At 41.3% G+C, this 17744-nt stretch overlaps 1 protein-coding gene across 2 annotated transcripts in view; it reads right to left on the reverse strand.

Moving 5' to 3' along the window:
• Nucleotides 1–1441: 1441 nt before the first annotated feature.
• Nucleotides 1442–17744, reverse strand: part of IGSF5 (immunoglobulin superfamily member 5) — a 33369-nt gene continuing 17066 nt past the window's right edge. The window contains exons 5-9 of one of the 2 annotated variants that reach the window (XM_005229519.3): nt 16766–16897; nt 16226–16250; nt 12995–13107; nt 11031–11107; nt 1442–2134 (exon numbers count right to left, since the gene is read on the reverse strand). In XM_005229519.3, the coding sequence (XP_005229576.1) occupies nt 2066–2134; nt 11031–11107; nt 12995–13107; nt 16226–16250; nt 16766–16897 (416 nt within the window). In that variant the 3' untranslated portion in view covers nt 1442–2065. The remainder of the gene's footprint in view (nt 2135–11030; nt 11108–12994; nt 13108–16225; nt 16251–16765; nt 16898–17744) is intronic. The other variant, XM_055802556.1, reaches the window with a different exon arrangement.

Here is a 17744-nt window from a genome sequence, read left to right on the forward strand (position 1 = left end):
GAGTCCATCTTTTGGCTCAGAGCATGTGTCCTCTTGCCCGTGGCCTCAACACAACAGCGTTTGTGATTAATATGGAAGGCTATATATTAATTGGAGAAAATGTTTTCTTCAGTTCTAGGTCGGCTGCTTTGATATGATACCAAATAATATCGAAACTAAGCTTGAAATCAAGGCTTTGAGATAAAACACCACAGTGTAGTTTGATTCCTTTTCAAAACACATTCAAATGAATCAACATTTTCTGCTAGGAAACTACTGCCTCCGTGCAGTTTAATTTTTGTACTGCAGTGATACATTTCTGACAATCAGCAGACTTGCTTAACATGCACATGCATAGAAAGCCCAAGGTCCATGGGTTTTATCCCTGAAGTCACAGGCCGGTGTTACCCTGGGCCTATGTCTCTCACACAATGGACATCCCTCTAATAAAGTGAATTTTTATTTGTGTTTCGGTTGCATTAAGCTATAGTAGTAACTAGGAGATGTCAGCAATAGCAATACTTGTATCAGAATAAGGTAGATGTTTCTCTCAGTGTACAGTTATTTCAATGAAAAACCACAGATATTCCACAATGTAAATTGCTTATATTGACCCGGCATAAAACTACAGCTATTTACATATCATACTGTTGGTACAGTTGCATTCAATGAGAATGCATTTCAAAGCTCTTCCTTAATCAAACAAGACAGAAAAAGTATAGATGGTCAGAATCTGAAACAGCTTTGTATACAACTGCACATGGCAGACCATGGTCTCAGCACTTGTTCTGGCAGACTGAAAATGCAACTAGCAGTGCAAAATCCGTCACAAGTGAGTGAGATGCCAAATGCTAAACATGCAAAACAACTTCTTTTTCCTGAGATCAGGTTTCAAATTACTTATTTTTGCTGCACAGATTATCGTTGCAAGTAATTCTCTTTAGTGACTTCTTTCAGCACTCAAACAGCACCTGCAGTGGTTCATCCAAAAGATTAATGTGCAAAACACTGAATAATTCAGAATGCTTTGAGTTGGTAGAAAGACAAGTACCCTGAAAATAATTTTTCTGGGAAAAGTTTGCCTTTTGGTTAAAAACTAACAGGCTTGAACTTTTTATTATCAAATACAAAATTTCAGACAAAATATTTCAGCTAGAAATCATAATTTTTATATTGGGAAGGCACCTATAGGGTCCATGTGCCAGATCTGCCCTACTGACAAGGCTGCCTAGCTAAAGTACCTTTTCCATGATCATTATCAACTCTGTCCCTGATGAAACAACATTGTCCAGCACGAATACCAGCAGCCACCATTTGCTGTGACCCAAGTCATCCAGCTGCCAAACTTGGCCCACAAGTAGAACAGAGACATAAAGCATTCGAGCAACAACTCTTAAAAGCCAGGAGTTTCAAATCTACATTTTGCAGCTTAAGATTTTTGCATTTCAATCAAAATAAGATATTTTTGCCGTGTGGGTGACATTTTTTTATTTAAAACCGGAACATCAGATTTAAGAAAAATACCTTTAAGAAAAGGATGCATTGAAATGAAAAAAATTCATCTTTGATCCAAAGATAGGGTTTTTTAGACATTTTGAAATAGCTCTCATGAAAACTTCCCTTGATTTTATTACAGAACAGAAATCGAAAATTGTTGATCTGTAAGCTGAAGATGATCAGCTGTACATAAAGTACATAAAAATAGCAGTAGATGTTGTATTAACCAGTAGTATTATTAACCAGTTCTTCTGAATTAATAAATGTTTCGCAGTTCCCATCCTTGATCTTGCTGTGAATAACCGAACATTTCTGTCTGATAGGAATTTTGTTGATTTCCTTTGGACCCAAAGCATGGATTCTTGTTCTTGTAGAGTTCCATCAGATTCCCTGTCTCTGAAATTAAGGCTGTCATTTATGTCCATTATTTTGCTGAAATATCATATGTTACATTATAAAGGTTGCAATATTATTTCATCACATGAGGAAAAAAAGAAAAATAGCTTAAACTGACAGAACCGTTGCAGGAAGCCATCCAAATGTGCAAAATGCAACTGATCGATACAGAAATTTCCTGGAGAAGTGCATCCTAAACAAGTGTCACATTTCTAATTTTCTTTGGGTTGATCAGATAATCAGTACGTCTTTGAGGTCGCACCTATGGGAGAGTAAAAGCAGTTATAGAACTAAAAGAAAACCTAGAAAAGCAGTCCCACAAGGGTCCTCAGAAAGTTACTTGCCAAATCCTCACCCCGAAGCATTATACCAAAGTGAAATCTATCATCAGCAACCCACTCAAAATCTAGATACAAAGGAAATGATGAACAGCATAACAAAATACAAGCTTCACAGGCAACACACTGATGGCAGTTCTGGGAATTCATTAACTGATCTTATGCTACCTGTGAACTTCTTGTGGTCCCTGCAGTCTGTATTCTTTTAAGAAAAACATGATGTTGGGCGTTACTCCTCTGGTTCTCTTAAAGAAACTACATGTTAAGCTGTAAGAAAAACTTAACATCTGACATTCCTTTCCAAATATATTTGAAATTGCAAAAATAAGCATGCCAGTATTTCATGTATCTGAAAGACCGATCTCAACATCTCAGTGTTTATTCAAGGCAGGCTTTTTTTAAAGTTCCCTTTCCGTCGCAGCAGCCTGTTTTCAAACTGACCCCAGTGGGATCAGTGCAGGGCAAATGTTCAGAAGTTTTGAAACCCCTATCTTCATTTGAAATCAGTACAGCGGATTTCCAGTCCTAATTATTTATGCACTTTTACAAGATATCATTGCAGAGGAAAAGACAAAGTATTCTCAAATGCATCCAAGAAACATACACTTCGGATATTTAAATGTAGTAGCGAGACCTCAGATAGGTAATTACAAAGTATCTCAAAGGAATGAAAATTTCTTCCAAAGTTATAAACATGTATTTTCACATAGCTTCCTAAATGAAACACCAGGGTTGAATGGTTTGCTGTGGCCATCCCCAGAGTTGGTTTTATCTGCCTCCAAGTAGATGCTATCTGCTGGCTACTGTTCCTTGCCACTTCCCCAGCTGGTCTCAAGCTCTTGGAAATTAATGGAAATTTCACTGTTCTTCCCAGTGGAATTTTTTATCAAGCCTGAGCTTGTTGCTATTGACCAATCTTGTGGTTTGTTTCTGGAGCTTTAATCATGTACAGTCTGTAATGCCTTGGTATTCTTCCAGTATTAAACATCTTAAATAATGCATTTTGTACATATGCATTATTGAATAAGCCATAGAGGAAAATGTTAAACAACAAATGTGGACAACATGTCTCTGGTATTTAATGAGTCCCAGCACCTAAAGGAAAACCATGGGATAAATGTAACTATCCTAGAAACATTTCATAAGACAGCTGCCTTCTGTTTTAAACACAACTCTTTCTCCCCCCCTCCCTGCCCCATCCCTTTTTGCTGCTTGAACATACTGCTGTTTTCTAAATTTACCCTTCTTTACTGTTTATTTCTGCAGAGAGGAGAGGTGCTCTGGGAAGTAACAGGACTGCCTGTCTCTGCTCAAGAGACCTTTGCCAAGATCTCTCTGCTGCATTTAATTTCTTGCAGTTCAGCCCAAAGACCTTACTGGTGCTCAGCAGAGACATCACTCGCTGATTTCCAGAGCACATCAGAAGTTTCCTCTGGTCTGTGTTACCCTGGAGATTAATATATGATGACATTTGCTCCATTTATGGCAGAACAGTTATTTGGCATTTCCTGATTATTCAGTTACAGGTCTGTTATGGCAGGCTTTCTCACTAGGACAGAGGTTTTGAGAAGCCCTCTACTGCTACTCCCCCACAAAAATAACAAATTTACAAGTAGAATGGAAAAAAAAAATCTGAAAAAAAGTTGAAGGCAAGTGTTATGTTTGTGGAAAGCAAGTATTCCCAGATACTGTGGAATGTCCTTTGAGTATAAAGTATACTGAACTAGTCAGCATACTGAGTAACCAGAAAGTTTCAGAGGGTGTCCAAGACCACCTCACTGAACACTGTCTCTGAAAATTCCTGAAATAGGTCATTATTTGAATCCCATGTTTAGGAAAATACTGGGGTGGGAATATTGCCCAGAGCTTGTGGCACAAAAATGCTATATTGCACCCCGATTCACAAAAGGAAGAAAGATATTACACAGAAAGTTCATCAAGTGATGTTGAAAGAGGCAGTGTTTATGGCCATCAGTAGGCAATACTACAGAAGAGTTTGGTTTGCATGTGATTATGAATAGGAGGGAGCCAGGGGACTTGCACCAACTGGATTGACTGCCCGATCCTTCCCTGACAGCACTGGGGAAAATGTAACCTAAGCATGCCTCTTTTGCTTTAAAAACGTCACCTGCAAGAATAAGCCATCTAGCCCCTGCTTTGTCACAACATTTCTCCTCACCACCAGAGGAGGAACAGGGCAGCAAGTTCGCTCCTGGTGCCCACAATGGTTTGCCCTGCTGCATCTTTCATAGTTATTTGCTTTAGAATAAATGCCCTGGGTTACTTATATTTTATTCTTACTGTGCTCTGATAGCAATTAATGAATAATTCCATGAATTTCATTCAACTCATGCTGTGTACTGGCCCATTTTCTGTGCAGCTTTCTCTGAAGTAGCACAGCCTTACTGAGGTTGTAGCTCACTGAATATAACTTCACTGAAATGGAGGCTGCTGGCTGCTGATCAGTCACCTAAACCCCATTTTCTGATGCTGTAGAAGACCTCATACAACACATAACAAATACAAAATGCAGAGGAGTAGGACCACAACAATTTTGTATTTAGACCCTGATATGCTACAGCTGCTAGTGCCTCTGCTTGGTTTTGATTTCAAAGTTGTTTCTTCTTCAGATTAATTCAGCACTCTACTAGTCCTGTCAGTCCTAGTCTGAGAAAAAATAGATTCATTATTCATTACATCCTACACACTGAAGGAAAAAAAAAGACAGCTCTAGTGGTTCACTGCACAGCCCAGCATTACAGGACTGAGTTTCTAAGGTGGTCCCCTGTATCAGTAAGGCTGCAATATCGTCAGCGTTTCTTTAACAAAATTTTAAATCTTTTCGTACTGTCAGCTTGGCATCTAGTTAACCATGGATATTTGACAGTCACACGTTTCAAAGCCTGCCTGTTGACTTATCATCTGCCCTGGATGCTTTTTTATAGGGATAACTATAGAGGATCTATTATACTGGGAAAAGCTTTGCATAGTTTGTTGGTTTGGCTGGGGAGACAGATGTCCAAATCTTTCCAGGTGTTCAAGCTCTTCAGCCAGACAAAAAAAAAAAAAAAAAAAAAAAAAAAAAAAAGAGAGGTAGAAATGCTTGGATGAATAAGAAGGTAAAATAGTGTGAATTCAGCTGATTTCAGGGCTGAATCCTTCAGTGATGTTTTGAATACTGATCTTCAATCAATGAAAGAAGGACTTCTGCTATTACAAACATGTTGTAGTCATTTCTGTAACCCGTATGACATCAGTGATATGAATGGTGAACACACATCTGGCATTATGAAACAGGGCTCTGATCTTTAAATTGATTTGACACATGGCAGCTCCTCAGACAATGCTGTGGAAATGTGTGATAAACTGAAGGCTTTGCCTGCTATTAGCCAACCAAAAAAATATCCAAATCTAACTGCATTAGAACAAATTGCTGAAATTAATGTGTTAATGTGGTAGGAGTACTTCCAAATGTGTCTGCACGCATCACACATTTGGCTGTTAACAAAAAATCAGGGAGGCACAGCTTTCTGTTTCTGAAGGTTATTTTCCCCCTTGCCCTTTGTTTTTAATTTTCATTCCAAATTCACTTCATTTATAGGAAAACACCCATCCAAAAGTACCGGAGACCCTCAAAATAATTCAGAACACTATTGCTTCAACTAGCAAACCAGTTCCATCCTGTCAACTTTTCATACACTCATGCACATTTCCCTGTCCATCAATAGGCAGACAGCCTGGAAATTCCTTCTCATTTCTTTGTGGGTTAATCCCACCCACATAACTTCATTCCTCCCCTTCTTCCACAAACACTGGGGACATCATACTATAAACTGTACCTGCCTTTTCTGTATCTGTGTCATCAATATTTATTACTCTCTTAATCAAGATATGCTGACCAATGAACATCATAACATGACCTACTCTATAGTACCCCAGTAGGGGTAAAATTATTTGCTGTCATTTGTTTGTATTTCTATTTATTGACCTTTTAATTTGATTTTGATAGCTTAATTTTTCTTTTCAAACAATGTCAGAGTCAAAGCAGTTATATAGAGTGCATTAAATGGAGCTACAATTCATCATTCATTTCCTTCCCAGTATAAAACCACAACCACAACTAAATGATATTTCCAGTTTATAGAGTGTCATTTGGAGTAGTTAAGAAGAAAAATAGATTCTTCCCCATTAATGGAGCCATGACTCACTCTGGATTGGAGAGGAGGAGTGTGGTTGTGGTGGCAAATGCAAACCTCCTGTAGCTGTGCTGAAGTCAGCTGAATTACACCAGGGATGAATCTGGCCCACTAAAAATGAGCACTCATCCCTCTTATCAAATGGTCTTCTGATCTATCATAGAGACATTTATGGTATATTAAATGGACTAATTATGAAGCTTGTGTAGGAAACTGTTCAGTCCTGCAAGGCCCTGAGTCCTTAGAGCTCCTTTTGTACCAGTGGGACTTGAAAAAATGCCGTTCCTTGGGAATGGCACTCAGGATGTGGCAGAACAGGCCCTATGGCCCTTGTTCAGGCTAAACTGCCTGTGGGACTGCCCCAAATCTGCTAAAGCCAAGGTAAAGGATCCCCTTCATGGCACCTGGGTTTTAGAAGGAGCTCTGTGCAATGGGTTAGGGCACAAGAAATGGCCCCTCAGATGGGACCTTGGTCCCTGACACCCATTTGGCCTGCAGCTCAGCCCTGGGACTAGGAGTAAGGATCTCTCTCCTCCCATCCCATCGCTGACAGCAACAAAATATGCAATTAAATGGAAGCCTGTAACTCTACTCTCCATTTGACCTTTTCTTGGCTAATGTAATCAGAATGAAGACCTTCCAACACCCCTGACTGATGCTGCTGGCCTCCTCTTCCAGGGGTTGGTAATTTTTTTCCTCAGCTCAATAATTCAGTTCGATATTCATCATTTTTTAAATGTCTCACACACCGTTTTTTTCCCCCTTCTTCTTCGCTGAGGTATTACTTTTCCCTAAGATGATTTGCCAGTTCTTTTGTTCATGTTGTGAATTGATCAGTGCAATAGCTGGGCAACATTTATCTTCTGTGAACATTTTGCATTAGTTTCTGATTCAAGGAGTTTGAATGGCCAATAGCTGACTTAAGTGATTTTCTGTTGTCACCTTCTACAATGAGATCCACCAGGTATTTCAGGCTTTGTACCTGGTTGGGTCCACGGGTAAGGACTTCTGCGGAAATAAACCTGTGATGCAAAGTCTCCCTTAATCTCTCAAATAATTTAAAGTTTGAACTTTTTACATAGGGAACAAAAGGGATCAGATTTGAAGCTGACACCCTCAGAGACGCAGGAAGACTGCCTAATGCCTCTGAGCTGTGCTGAAATTTTCCATCCAGTTTTCTCCTAGGAGTGGGAGGAATGGGCTGTGCAGCAGGTATGATTGCCTCTGTCCAGTCAAAATGCTAACTTGAAAAATCTTCTTGCACTTCAATTGCCCTGCTTTTCACCTCACCCTCACATCCATGACCTTCTTTTAATTTTAAAACTCTCCATTCAAACTTTGCCCATATGGGCCTCTTTTCTGGCCTTGTTGCTGTGGTTACTCCTGATCCCATAAGGTGACAACAAAGCCAGCCACGAAATCTTAACTGCTTTCACCTTGCAGACATGGAGAGACAAGGCTTTAGGTCTTCAGACTCTGTGACTCTTTCCATCAGGAGATAGGCTCTTCATTCCTTCCCCACCCTGCTCCTGAGGGAGGACTTAGGTTCTTCACTCCATCTTCTTGACCTCCATAGAAGCACTGCAAGGACATTTGCTCATTTTTCTTATCCAGGGAGAGAGTCAGTTTGCTGGAGTCCACCCCTTTATGAGCTCCTTCACTTTGGAAAAAAATCTCTGGATGACTTCTTTTTCTCCTTTTCTTTCACTCCATATTTCTCATAAAAAGGTCCAGAATAAAAAAGACGAAAAACCTTTCGTAATGTTTCCTGTATCCAGGCAGGGAAAGCCAAATGAGAAACACAACTTTCTGTACTTAGAAAACTCAGTGGCAGGACAGCAGGTGGTTTCTGAAGAAATTTTTTGATTCAGGAGTAATCAGCAAACGGCTAAACAGCTTGCCATCTGATTTCTCCTACTTCACAAGTAATGTAATGGAAAAGCATCACAACGTTTATTATGCAATGTGTTGGCAACAGTGGCGATTGAACTTTATTAGAATGCATTCAGTAACACTTTTGTCAGAAAACCTCTATTATGCAGCTAATAGGGAAGGTTATGAATGTAAAAAACCTCACTTTTTTTTTGTCTGGGAAATGTTTTACTATGTTTGTATATGAGCCATAAATTTAAACAATGGACTTCAAATCCACAATTTAAGTCTTCATCAACCTTTATCAACTCTGGCATATACAAGATGGGGCCATCACAATATACTGAGAAATCCTGTTCAAACGGAGAAATTGTCTTCACAAGCCATTTTTAGATTACTAAACATGCTAAATAGATTTCACCTCTAGATTAACTCTTGGTATCTTTCAAAAATGTGTGTGCAGTTACTGATGCAGCTAGAAGCCACCGTAACAGACTTGTACCAAATATTGTCCAGGGACAACTGGTTTAACAGAAATGGTTCAACTTTATGCTGTGTGCCTGTGATGGATTTCAATGTTTCCCTAGCCGCTGGGCAGCACGGGACCCCCTAGGCCAACTAATCTAGGATTTGACATGGAGGCTGCAGTTTCCGTTTGAACCAGGGGCATGAACCTAACGCTTGTGAACCTAGTCTCCTGATGGTCCCCACTCACAACACTATCATTCTCACCGCAGAGCTGTCCGAGAGCCACCAAACTGGTTACCTTTCAGTAACACCAAATGGCTTAATGCCATCCCCCGCAGTGGACAGCTACTGCACATCAGCCATCAATGAGCACTGGGGAACGGCTACAGCCAACTGAAGTTATCACCTCCCCCTGAAATGTGCACAGGGTGGATACAGGGTCCTCAGCACAAGCTCTTTCACTTCTGAGGGCAGACCGTAACGTGCCACATGCCTTGTGCATGTAAACACAGCCAGTACCTTACAGTCCTGTTCATAAGCATATCAAACACTGTCTGAATCTGTTCTCAGGGTTACAGATCCAGACAGAACCCTCCGCGGTATTGTACATGCTTTTCAGCTTTGTTTTAATAGTATTTGGTTTGACAAGTAATTAATGTCAAACATCATAACTACCAGACACAGATACATCAGCACTATTGCTATTATTTTTACTGTTATTATTTTGATCATTGTTTTAATCATTGATTACTTCCTAAATTTCACTGTGTGCCAAAAGAACTAGACACACTCTGCTATGATTTTTATGCAATGTCCTCCCAAGACAGATCTCTGCAGTGTACATGCTGGAACAGCTCTTCAGAAATAAATGAGCTATCACTATGTTGAGGAGTGAACTCGGTACCATATCACTGCCACTTTCCCAAGAGAATATTGGCAAAAAACATCATGAAGGTGCTAAATGTATTTCACAAATATATGGCATAAATTAAGATCCACGTTGCTGTTGTGCTAGAAGCTAAGAGAGCCCAGCACCACTCTTCAGAACAGAGGTAGCTGAGAACAGAACAAGCAGAGGAATAAACACAGATCTACTTCTTTACATGCTAGCCACATGGAAAGGGGTCAAAGCTCTAGGGTGGATTGGGTGTTAGCTGTGTGTTTTCCCTTCCATCATTTACTGCTGAAATACCAAAGGTCTCTAAGATCAGTGTAAAGTTCCTGACCGAAGCAACTCTGCAATGTGGAAGTGAAATTGGAAAATACAATCAAGAAACAATCCAGAGAAAATGCAGATTTATTTACTGTATCTGTACTGGATTTTGTTTGCAAAGGAACCTCAGTCTGCACCTTCAACAGTGTCTCCATCTTGTATCCACATCTCCTCCAGTCTGGAAACTGGGAAGAACAGCAAAAGCATTGCAGACCTCCTCTTTGGCAAAGGCACATACAGAACAGCTGTCCAGAATCATTACATGTCCAGAGCAAAGCAAACCTCCACATTATAATGGTTTTACGTGTAACATACACAGAGGTGAATTCTCAAAAACCAAGCCAGAGTTACTCCAGCTGTCAAGGCTGAAAAGATTAATAGCAATAAGTAGGTTTGTGGAGGGAGAGGGGACTTTTTAATTCCAGGAATGATGGAAGGACAATTGGCTTTACTTATGGGAAGTCTGTCCCAGCGAGGGCTACCCATCATGCTGGCCAGCAGAAAGGCCTAGCTGACATTTGGAGGAGGAAAGATATGAAAAGCAATGGCAAGGAAAGGGTAGACACTGAACACCTGTCAGAGTTCAAGGAGCATCCAGACAATGCTCTTAGTCACATGGTTTAGTTTTAGGTAGTCCCATGAGGAGCAAGGAATTGGACTTGGTGATCTTTATGGGTCCCTTACAACCTGAGATATTCTAAGATTCTATGAGGGGAAGTCTCTGACTTCGTAACTTTAGCCTGGGAGGTGGGGAGGAAGATGTAGCAGGGTGCTGAGGGGAACAGGTGTGACAATAGCTTTATTAGACTTTTCTTCCAAATATCCAGAGGTGGTTGTTTCCTTCTCATCTCCCTCCCCAAAATTAATCTAAATCCAAGGCTAACACCCGGGGCACTTACCCTTGTAAATCAAACTTTCAGGAATGCTGACGGGACATTCCACTTACCCAATTACAGCTGTAATTGACTTATAAATGTCTACCTCCACCCAAAATCTGTTTGAATATAGCACGATACAGACTGTGTGAACTAAAAAAAAAAAAAAAGGTCAAGATATCAGCATTGCAATTACCTTTGGTACAGAACTGGTATGTAAATCTGCAGTAGGGACAGTGAACTTTGAAGACATTGGGGGAAGAGAAGTAATTCCTGTAACAAGAATAGACAAGATTACTGTTATTCAGTGTCCATCACAGCATGAACCATAAGCCATTCAGCAACAGAGATAAATAGCCTTTAATATTGTGAGCCAAACTCTAGCTAACTTGTTGGGTTAAATAGTTTGGGGTTTTGTAGTTGGGGGAACTTGCAGGGGTGATTTCTGTGAGTGAGAAGACACCAGGAGCTTCCCCCATGTCAGACAGAGCCAGTTCCAGGTGGCTCCAAGACAGTCCTGCTGCTGGCAGAGCTGAGCCCATCAGCAACACTGATAGCACGCCTGTGATAACGTATTTAACAAAGGGTAAACAACACTGTGCAACAAGAGCTGAGAAAAAGGACTGATCCTGCAGCCACCAAGGTCTGTGAAGAAGGAAGATGAGGACATGGTCAAGGTGCCAGAGAAGAGATTCCCCTGTAGCCTGCGGAGAAGAATATGGTGAAACAGGTCACCCTGCAGCCCATGGAGGATCACGGTGGAGCAGATATACACCTGCAGTCCATGGAGGACCCCATGTCACAGCAGGTGGATGTGCCCTGAGGGAACCTGTAGCCTGTGGCTCCTGGAAGGACCTCTGCCCCCATGGAGAGGAGCTCATGCAGAAGCAGGTTTTCTGGCAGGAACTGTGACCCCGTGGGGGCCTACACTGAAGCACTCCTTTCCTGAAGGCCTGTACCATGGAAAGGACCCACACTGGAGCAGGAAGGCCCCATGCTGGAGGAGTTCATGAAGGACTGCTTCCTGTAGGAAGAACTCACACTGGAGCAGGGGAAGAGTGTGAGGAGGAACAAGTGCCATAGAGAAGGTATTATGGACTGACCACCACAACCATTCCCCATCCCCCTGCGCTACTTGTAGGGAGGAGGTAGATGAGCTAAGAAGAGCCTTGGATGAAGTGGAGGTGGGAGAAGTGCTTTTATCACTGTCCTACTCTGTTATTAATTGGCAATAGATTAAATTAATCTTCCACAAGTGGAGTCTGCTTTGCCAGTGACAGTAATTGGTGAGTGATCTCCCCTCCCTGTCTTGACCCATGAGCTTTTCCATCTTGTCTTCTTCCTCCGTCCTGTTGAGAAGGGGGAGTGGTAGAATGACTTAGTGAGCACTCTGTGGCCAACCAAGGTCAACGCAGCACACTAACAAATATGAAAGGACTTTGTCCAGGTTTACTTAGTTTTCCCTTTTTTTTTTTTAATAACTTCATTTTACAACACCATATACTCTTGAAATCTTTCCACTGCACTTATTTCTTCACAATTTATTTGTTAGAGAGAAAAGGATGTATGCCTGGATTATAGACTGCACAATAATTTTATGTCATTAAGTGTTTGATTAAACGTTTTGATAATAATGTGGTTGGTAACGATTTGGTGGAAATTTACATTTGCTTTTGAAGAGTCTTTGTGCTTAAAGACTAGAATTTATAATGTCTTAGTCATTTACCAGTAAAATCATAGTTCACTAACTGCCTTTTTCTTTTTTTTCTACTTTCTTTTTTCCTTTTCTGTGCTCTTTTTTGGTGGTGGTGGATTTTTTTTGTTTTTACAGACCAACTGCAAAATATTGCCTAAGGTGACTATCATAAGGGAATCCAGTACTCCCACCTCCGGCCTCAGAAGATATTTGGAAGAACAAAGGCATTTAAAAAAACAAACCAAGGGCTAAAACTAAATTCAACTGCAAAGAACTCTGATGTTTACTCAATACTTCTGAAGGACCAGACTCCCGAAAATCCAGTGTTCTGAAGAGGTTCAGACCAAGCACAAGTCCTTCACAAAGTGTTATGAAATCTTGTAATGTAATTGCTTGACATGTTGCCCAAAGGGCCTATGTTGAGAAGCAGTTTGACAATATGTGATTCACCAGCTTACACTTACTTGGGCTTTGTTCTGTGTTCCACCGTTCCTCTGGAATGTATCCCTGATTTTCGCTACCATGCCTTTGACTGTTTTCCGAATCACCATTTTTTTTCTTCTCAGCTGAAACTTTTCTAGAAACAAAAAGTCCTATCATTATAACTTCATTATGGTAAAAGAACTCTTGCGTAGTAGGCTACAGAGTAAAAAGAATATGTCTCACTTCTGAAAAAATCGGTGCAAAGCATATCTGGCCCTTCCAAGCAATTAGCTAGCACAAATCTTGTCCCATAGAAGTATTACCTGTGAAATTCTGTTTAGAAAGTTTCCATTAGCTGCATTATCAGGAAGCAGAAAAATAGCATGCGCAATCTTCAAAGAGTGAAGAATGTGTTCCAGATCATAGGTTTTGTAGGAAATTAATTTTGATCTCCAATTCTTAATTACAGGGCATTTAGTGGCCCAATAATGGAATGCCAGCGAGCTCACTTATATGACAGCCCATCATTTTTGTGATTTGAGCCCTCCCAGTCGCAAAATCAAAGCATGTTATCTCACATCACCACAGTTAGCTCCCAAGTGATTCATGTGTACACTCCAAAGTTAATCTTTCACTTTGAAATTTACTTCACAAGTGAGTGTAGCCACATTGAAGTTGACATGACTTCCTTCGTTAAAGTTACACATCTGAATTTGCAAAACAGTGAGCTGCATAGCTACATAGTAAGAAAAGGGTGCCTTTTTACTCAAAGTTCTTATGCCAGAAGACATGCTACTATTCATCTGTTCCTACCATGGACTCCTCTCGGGATAGTCTCAGGTCCATCTTTGCCTAGATTCCTGGTGTGGCAAGCACAAATTGCTGGCAGGACTATGACAGCCCAGAGATATATTGGAGAAGGAGGAAATATTATCCGATAGCAATATTTGTGGAAACTGCTGCATTTGCTTTTTTATATTTACTAGGAATTACTTTGCAGGCCCATAGAGCTTCAGATGAGCACTACTGATGCACATGTAAATATGACAAGTCAGCTATGCGGCTGGTTTAGGAGATAAACATTAGAAACCACTAAGAAATCTGTCGTGGTTGCCAGAAGACAAGAGAAATTGTTTAGGAATACCACCTCCACATGTTATATGATACTGTACTGTCTATTTTATCTGATCCTTAGATCTGAACAAACTCGGTGTAATAGCCAAATTGAAAGCAGTTACAGAAAAGTGTGGGAGGTACAGAAAGATAGCCAACCAAGTTAAAAACAAATGTGGGAAGTAAACCAAAATATCTTTGGTCTCACCACTTCTTCACTACTACTACAATGCAGCTCCCAAAATCTGGACAATCATATTTTATTTTTTTTTTACTGCAGGTAGATTCCCCCCTAGGAAAAAAAAAAACCCAACACTGAACCTACACAATCTGTACGTGATTGTAAATAATTCCTGCAATTGCAGTGTCATTGCTTACACATGCTAAAACTTTGCAGAACTGTCAACACTGCATTTCTAAGTCCAAGCTGAGCCATAGAGCCTGGACTCAGCCCAGTGCTTAAGTATTTGCTTAAGTGTTTGCTCAGCTTTCAAAGTGTAAGCAACATTTATGAACTCAGTACAACAACTCATGTTTGAAGTTAATGGGAAAATAGGAACTTTACTGCACTGAGATCTAAACCCACACATTCTGTCATGAAGATTGAACTGTATTTGCCAAGACGATATCCTAAGACATGGAGGGAAAGTAACGTTATGCCCTGTTCTGGAGCTGTTCATGTTGTCTGAAAGAAAGCACTGTGCAGACCCACATCAGCAAGGCAAGGCCCTGAGAAGGACACAGACCTGGCTGTACCGGTCCCCGCTGCTGGACAGATGCTTCCCTGCAGGTACAATTGATCTTGCCTTAGCAGGGTTGACCCTTGAAGGAAGCTTTTGGCAGAACCAAGTCAGAATGCAAGCAAAAAGGCTTTGTAGGACTTTTTTCATAGCAAACCCAATACGCAAGTTGTAGCTGCTTTTGACAACCCATTCCCTGCTGATTTAGTCCTGCCCTATTTATATACCTGCACTTGGTAAAATAATCAATTTAGCATCACAAACTAAGAAATCATGTGGAAGTTAACTGGTATGGCATGGCATAATTAGCATCATTTCCTCAGGAGAAAATAGTGTTTACCTAATTTCCATATTTTGTTTCATATCAATAAAGTGCTCTATAAATGGTAGCCTGTCAGCAGACCTTCACAAAATTTCCCCACAAGAGGCCGTTAATGGTATTACTGAAGCGCGAGGCAGCCTGGTGTAACGTTTTGTAAGCTCATTAAGAGAGCGGGAGTTAAAAGCCCCACAAGCGTAGGCAGAGTATGAATTTACAATGCTCCCTAGAAGCTTAGCAAAAATAACTCCAAATAACCCCACTGACGTTGCTGTCACCGTCGCACCGGCACCGATGAATATCCTATTCTCAGTGCTGATAACCGTCAGCTGATTTCTAAGGTTTTCCAACTCAACGCGATAATGTACCAACAGCTGTGTACTCAGCCACGTCTGATAATCACGTAAGTGCCGACGCCCATCACTGGGACAGTTTTATTAAGTTTTTATCAGTCGAACGCTACCGAACCTTGAAAGAGCCGGGCAGCCGGTGTCCCTTGCCTGCCGATCTATCCCAGGCAGCCAGCGGCGAGGCTCCCGGCCCCGCTGCCGGGCTCGCAGCGCCCTCCTGTGGCAGCGGCGAGGATGGCAGCAGGCAGCCAGCCAGGTGCGGGCAGCGCAGGCAGCCAGCCCGGTGCGGGCAGTGTGGGCAGCCAGCCCGGTGCGGACAGTGAGGGCAGCGCGGGCAGCCAGCCCGGTGCGGGAAGCCAGCCTGCTGCGGGCAGGGCTCCTCCCCGGCCTTCCCCGGGGCACAGCCAGCTTTTAAGGCTCTGCTTTGCCCATCAGCTTCAGTAGGAGTGCATTTTCAGTTTGTAATTTCTGTGCTTGCTAAATCAGAGAGGGGGCGTTTGCAGATTTTGCTTCTTTTCACCTAGTTTATTGTGGGAACAGAGTTAACCTGCTGCAAGTGGCAGCCCTCGCTTTTTCACCTTTAAGGTCAGTCCCTTCCCCTGCTGCACACACAGAAACTGGCCTGGTCACAGAGTGTCCTGGGAGTGCTGGGTAGTGGGGCATGGAAGCTGGCACACCCCTCTCACCATCCCACAGCGACCTGAAAGAGTTTGGTTAAAAGGAAAAATTCTCCCACCTCATCCGGCTTACCTTATTTCATTTTGATATGTTGATCCTAAGAAAGAAGGAGGGAAAAGAAAGAAAAAAAAAAGTGTTTAAAACTCAGGAAACTAAAATGTGACCTACTGTAGAGCTCCTCTCTGAGCATGCACCGTGTTCCAGCTACCACAGGGGCATCCCTCCTCCCTGTTCACAAAATTGTGCAACGTCCCTGTAGAACGCCTTACACAGAAACTGGAAATTAGGCATACAGCACTGAACGTATGTTTCAACAAAGAACCTCGGCATACAAATTAAACGTCATTGAAAGTGAACATACTCCTAAAAAACACCACTTCCGTGTAGTTAAGGAGAATGTCTGACACTGATTCCTCTGGAACCAATTTATAAGAGAACAGCAAGGTCAAAGTAAGGAGCATCTTAACCAGGTCATGGTTAAGAGCAGGATCTGTCTGCTCACACTTCTGCTTACAGGTCTTTGCACAGCACCAGAGCTGACACAACTAGGAGATTTATATCTAATTGAAGGTACTTTTTTAACGTATAGACAAATTGTGAAGGTTCACTTACCTTTCTTCTTTAGGCAGCAGCAACGTACAACAACAGCAATAATAATGATCAGAAGAATAATACCAACAAGTGAAAGCACAACTGCAAGTACAATAACCCACGTGCTTCTGCTGTCTTCACTGTAATAATTTTCTGTTAAATTAAATCAAGAAATATTGTACTATCAGAGCCTTTTCAGAATATTTACCTTTTCTGTGAGAAGCTATTACATGCTTGTTGATTATTTAACAAGGAGTCTGTGTTTTCCAAATGATGGACTAATTTTTTATGATTTTATCCACTTTATCAATGGTGCTCAAGTATTTAAAATGTTTCCGTATGCAAATTCTTTATTGCAATTTTAACTTTTCCCACTGCTACTTCTCTTCTGAAAAGCATAGGGTTGCAGTCTTCCAACCTATATTTTGTAGATATGCTGGACCTCCTAGCACCCTTTGGAGACATTTGGGGTTGAGGAGAGAGGTTAAGATCCAATTTAGATGTCTGTACTGCAGATATTAAGCATCTTACCTAGCTTGCTTTTGTCAGTGGAGAGAAAATAGATACTTTGGGTTACAATTCATCTGGCCAAATGTGGGTGTGTGTGTCCCTTTCAATATGATGAACAGCTCTCAATAAGCACCCATTTCTCCCCACAGACCACAGCCATAGTCTTAGGTGACTAGTACAGATAGAGCTCTCTAGCCTGCAGATGTGATTTTCTAACGAATTCCATCTTGGGATTTCTCTCACTAATTTCAGCGGGTGTTTGATTTTGGGACTTACTTGATAGGGCATCTGTTATCCACTTAAAGAGCAGTGAAGAACAAAACCTGTAGAGAGCAGCACCATTTGGGAATATGCAGCTACTAACCCATTTTCTCTACTGGCATTCTCACATGAACTTATTCCTTTGTCTTTGTTGTAATCCACGGAGTTAAGTGAGGTGATTTAAAGATAACTCAGTGTCTCACTGAAATTAGTTTCCATGACCAAACAG

Source organism: Falco peregrinus, chromosome 4 (assembly GCF_023634155.1).
Source record: "Falco peregrinus isolate bFalPer1 chromosome 4, bFalPer1.pri, whole genome shotgun sequence".
Taxonomy (NCBI): domain Eukaryota; kingdom Metazoa; phylum Chordata; class Aves; order Falconiformes; family Falconidae; genus Falco; species Falco peregrinus.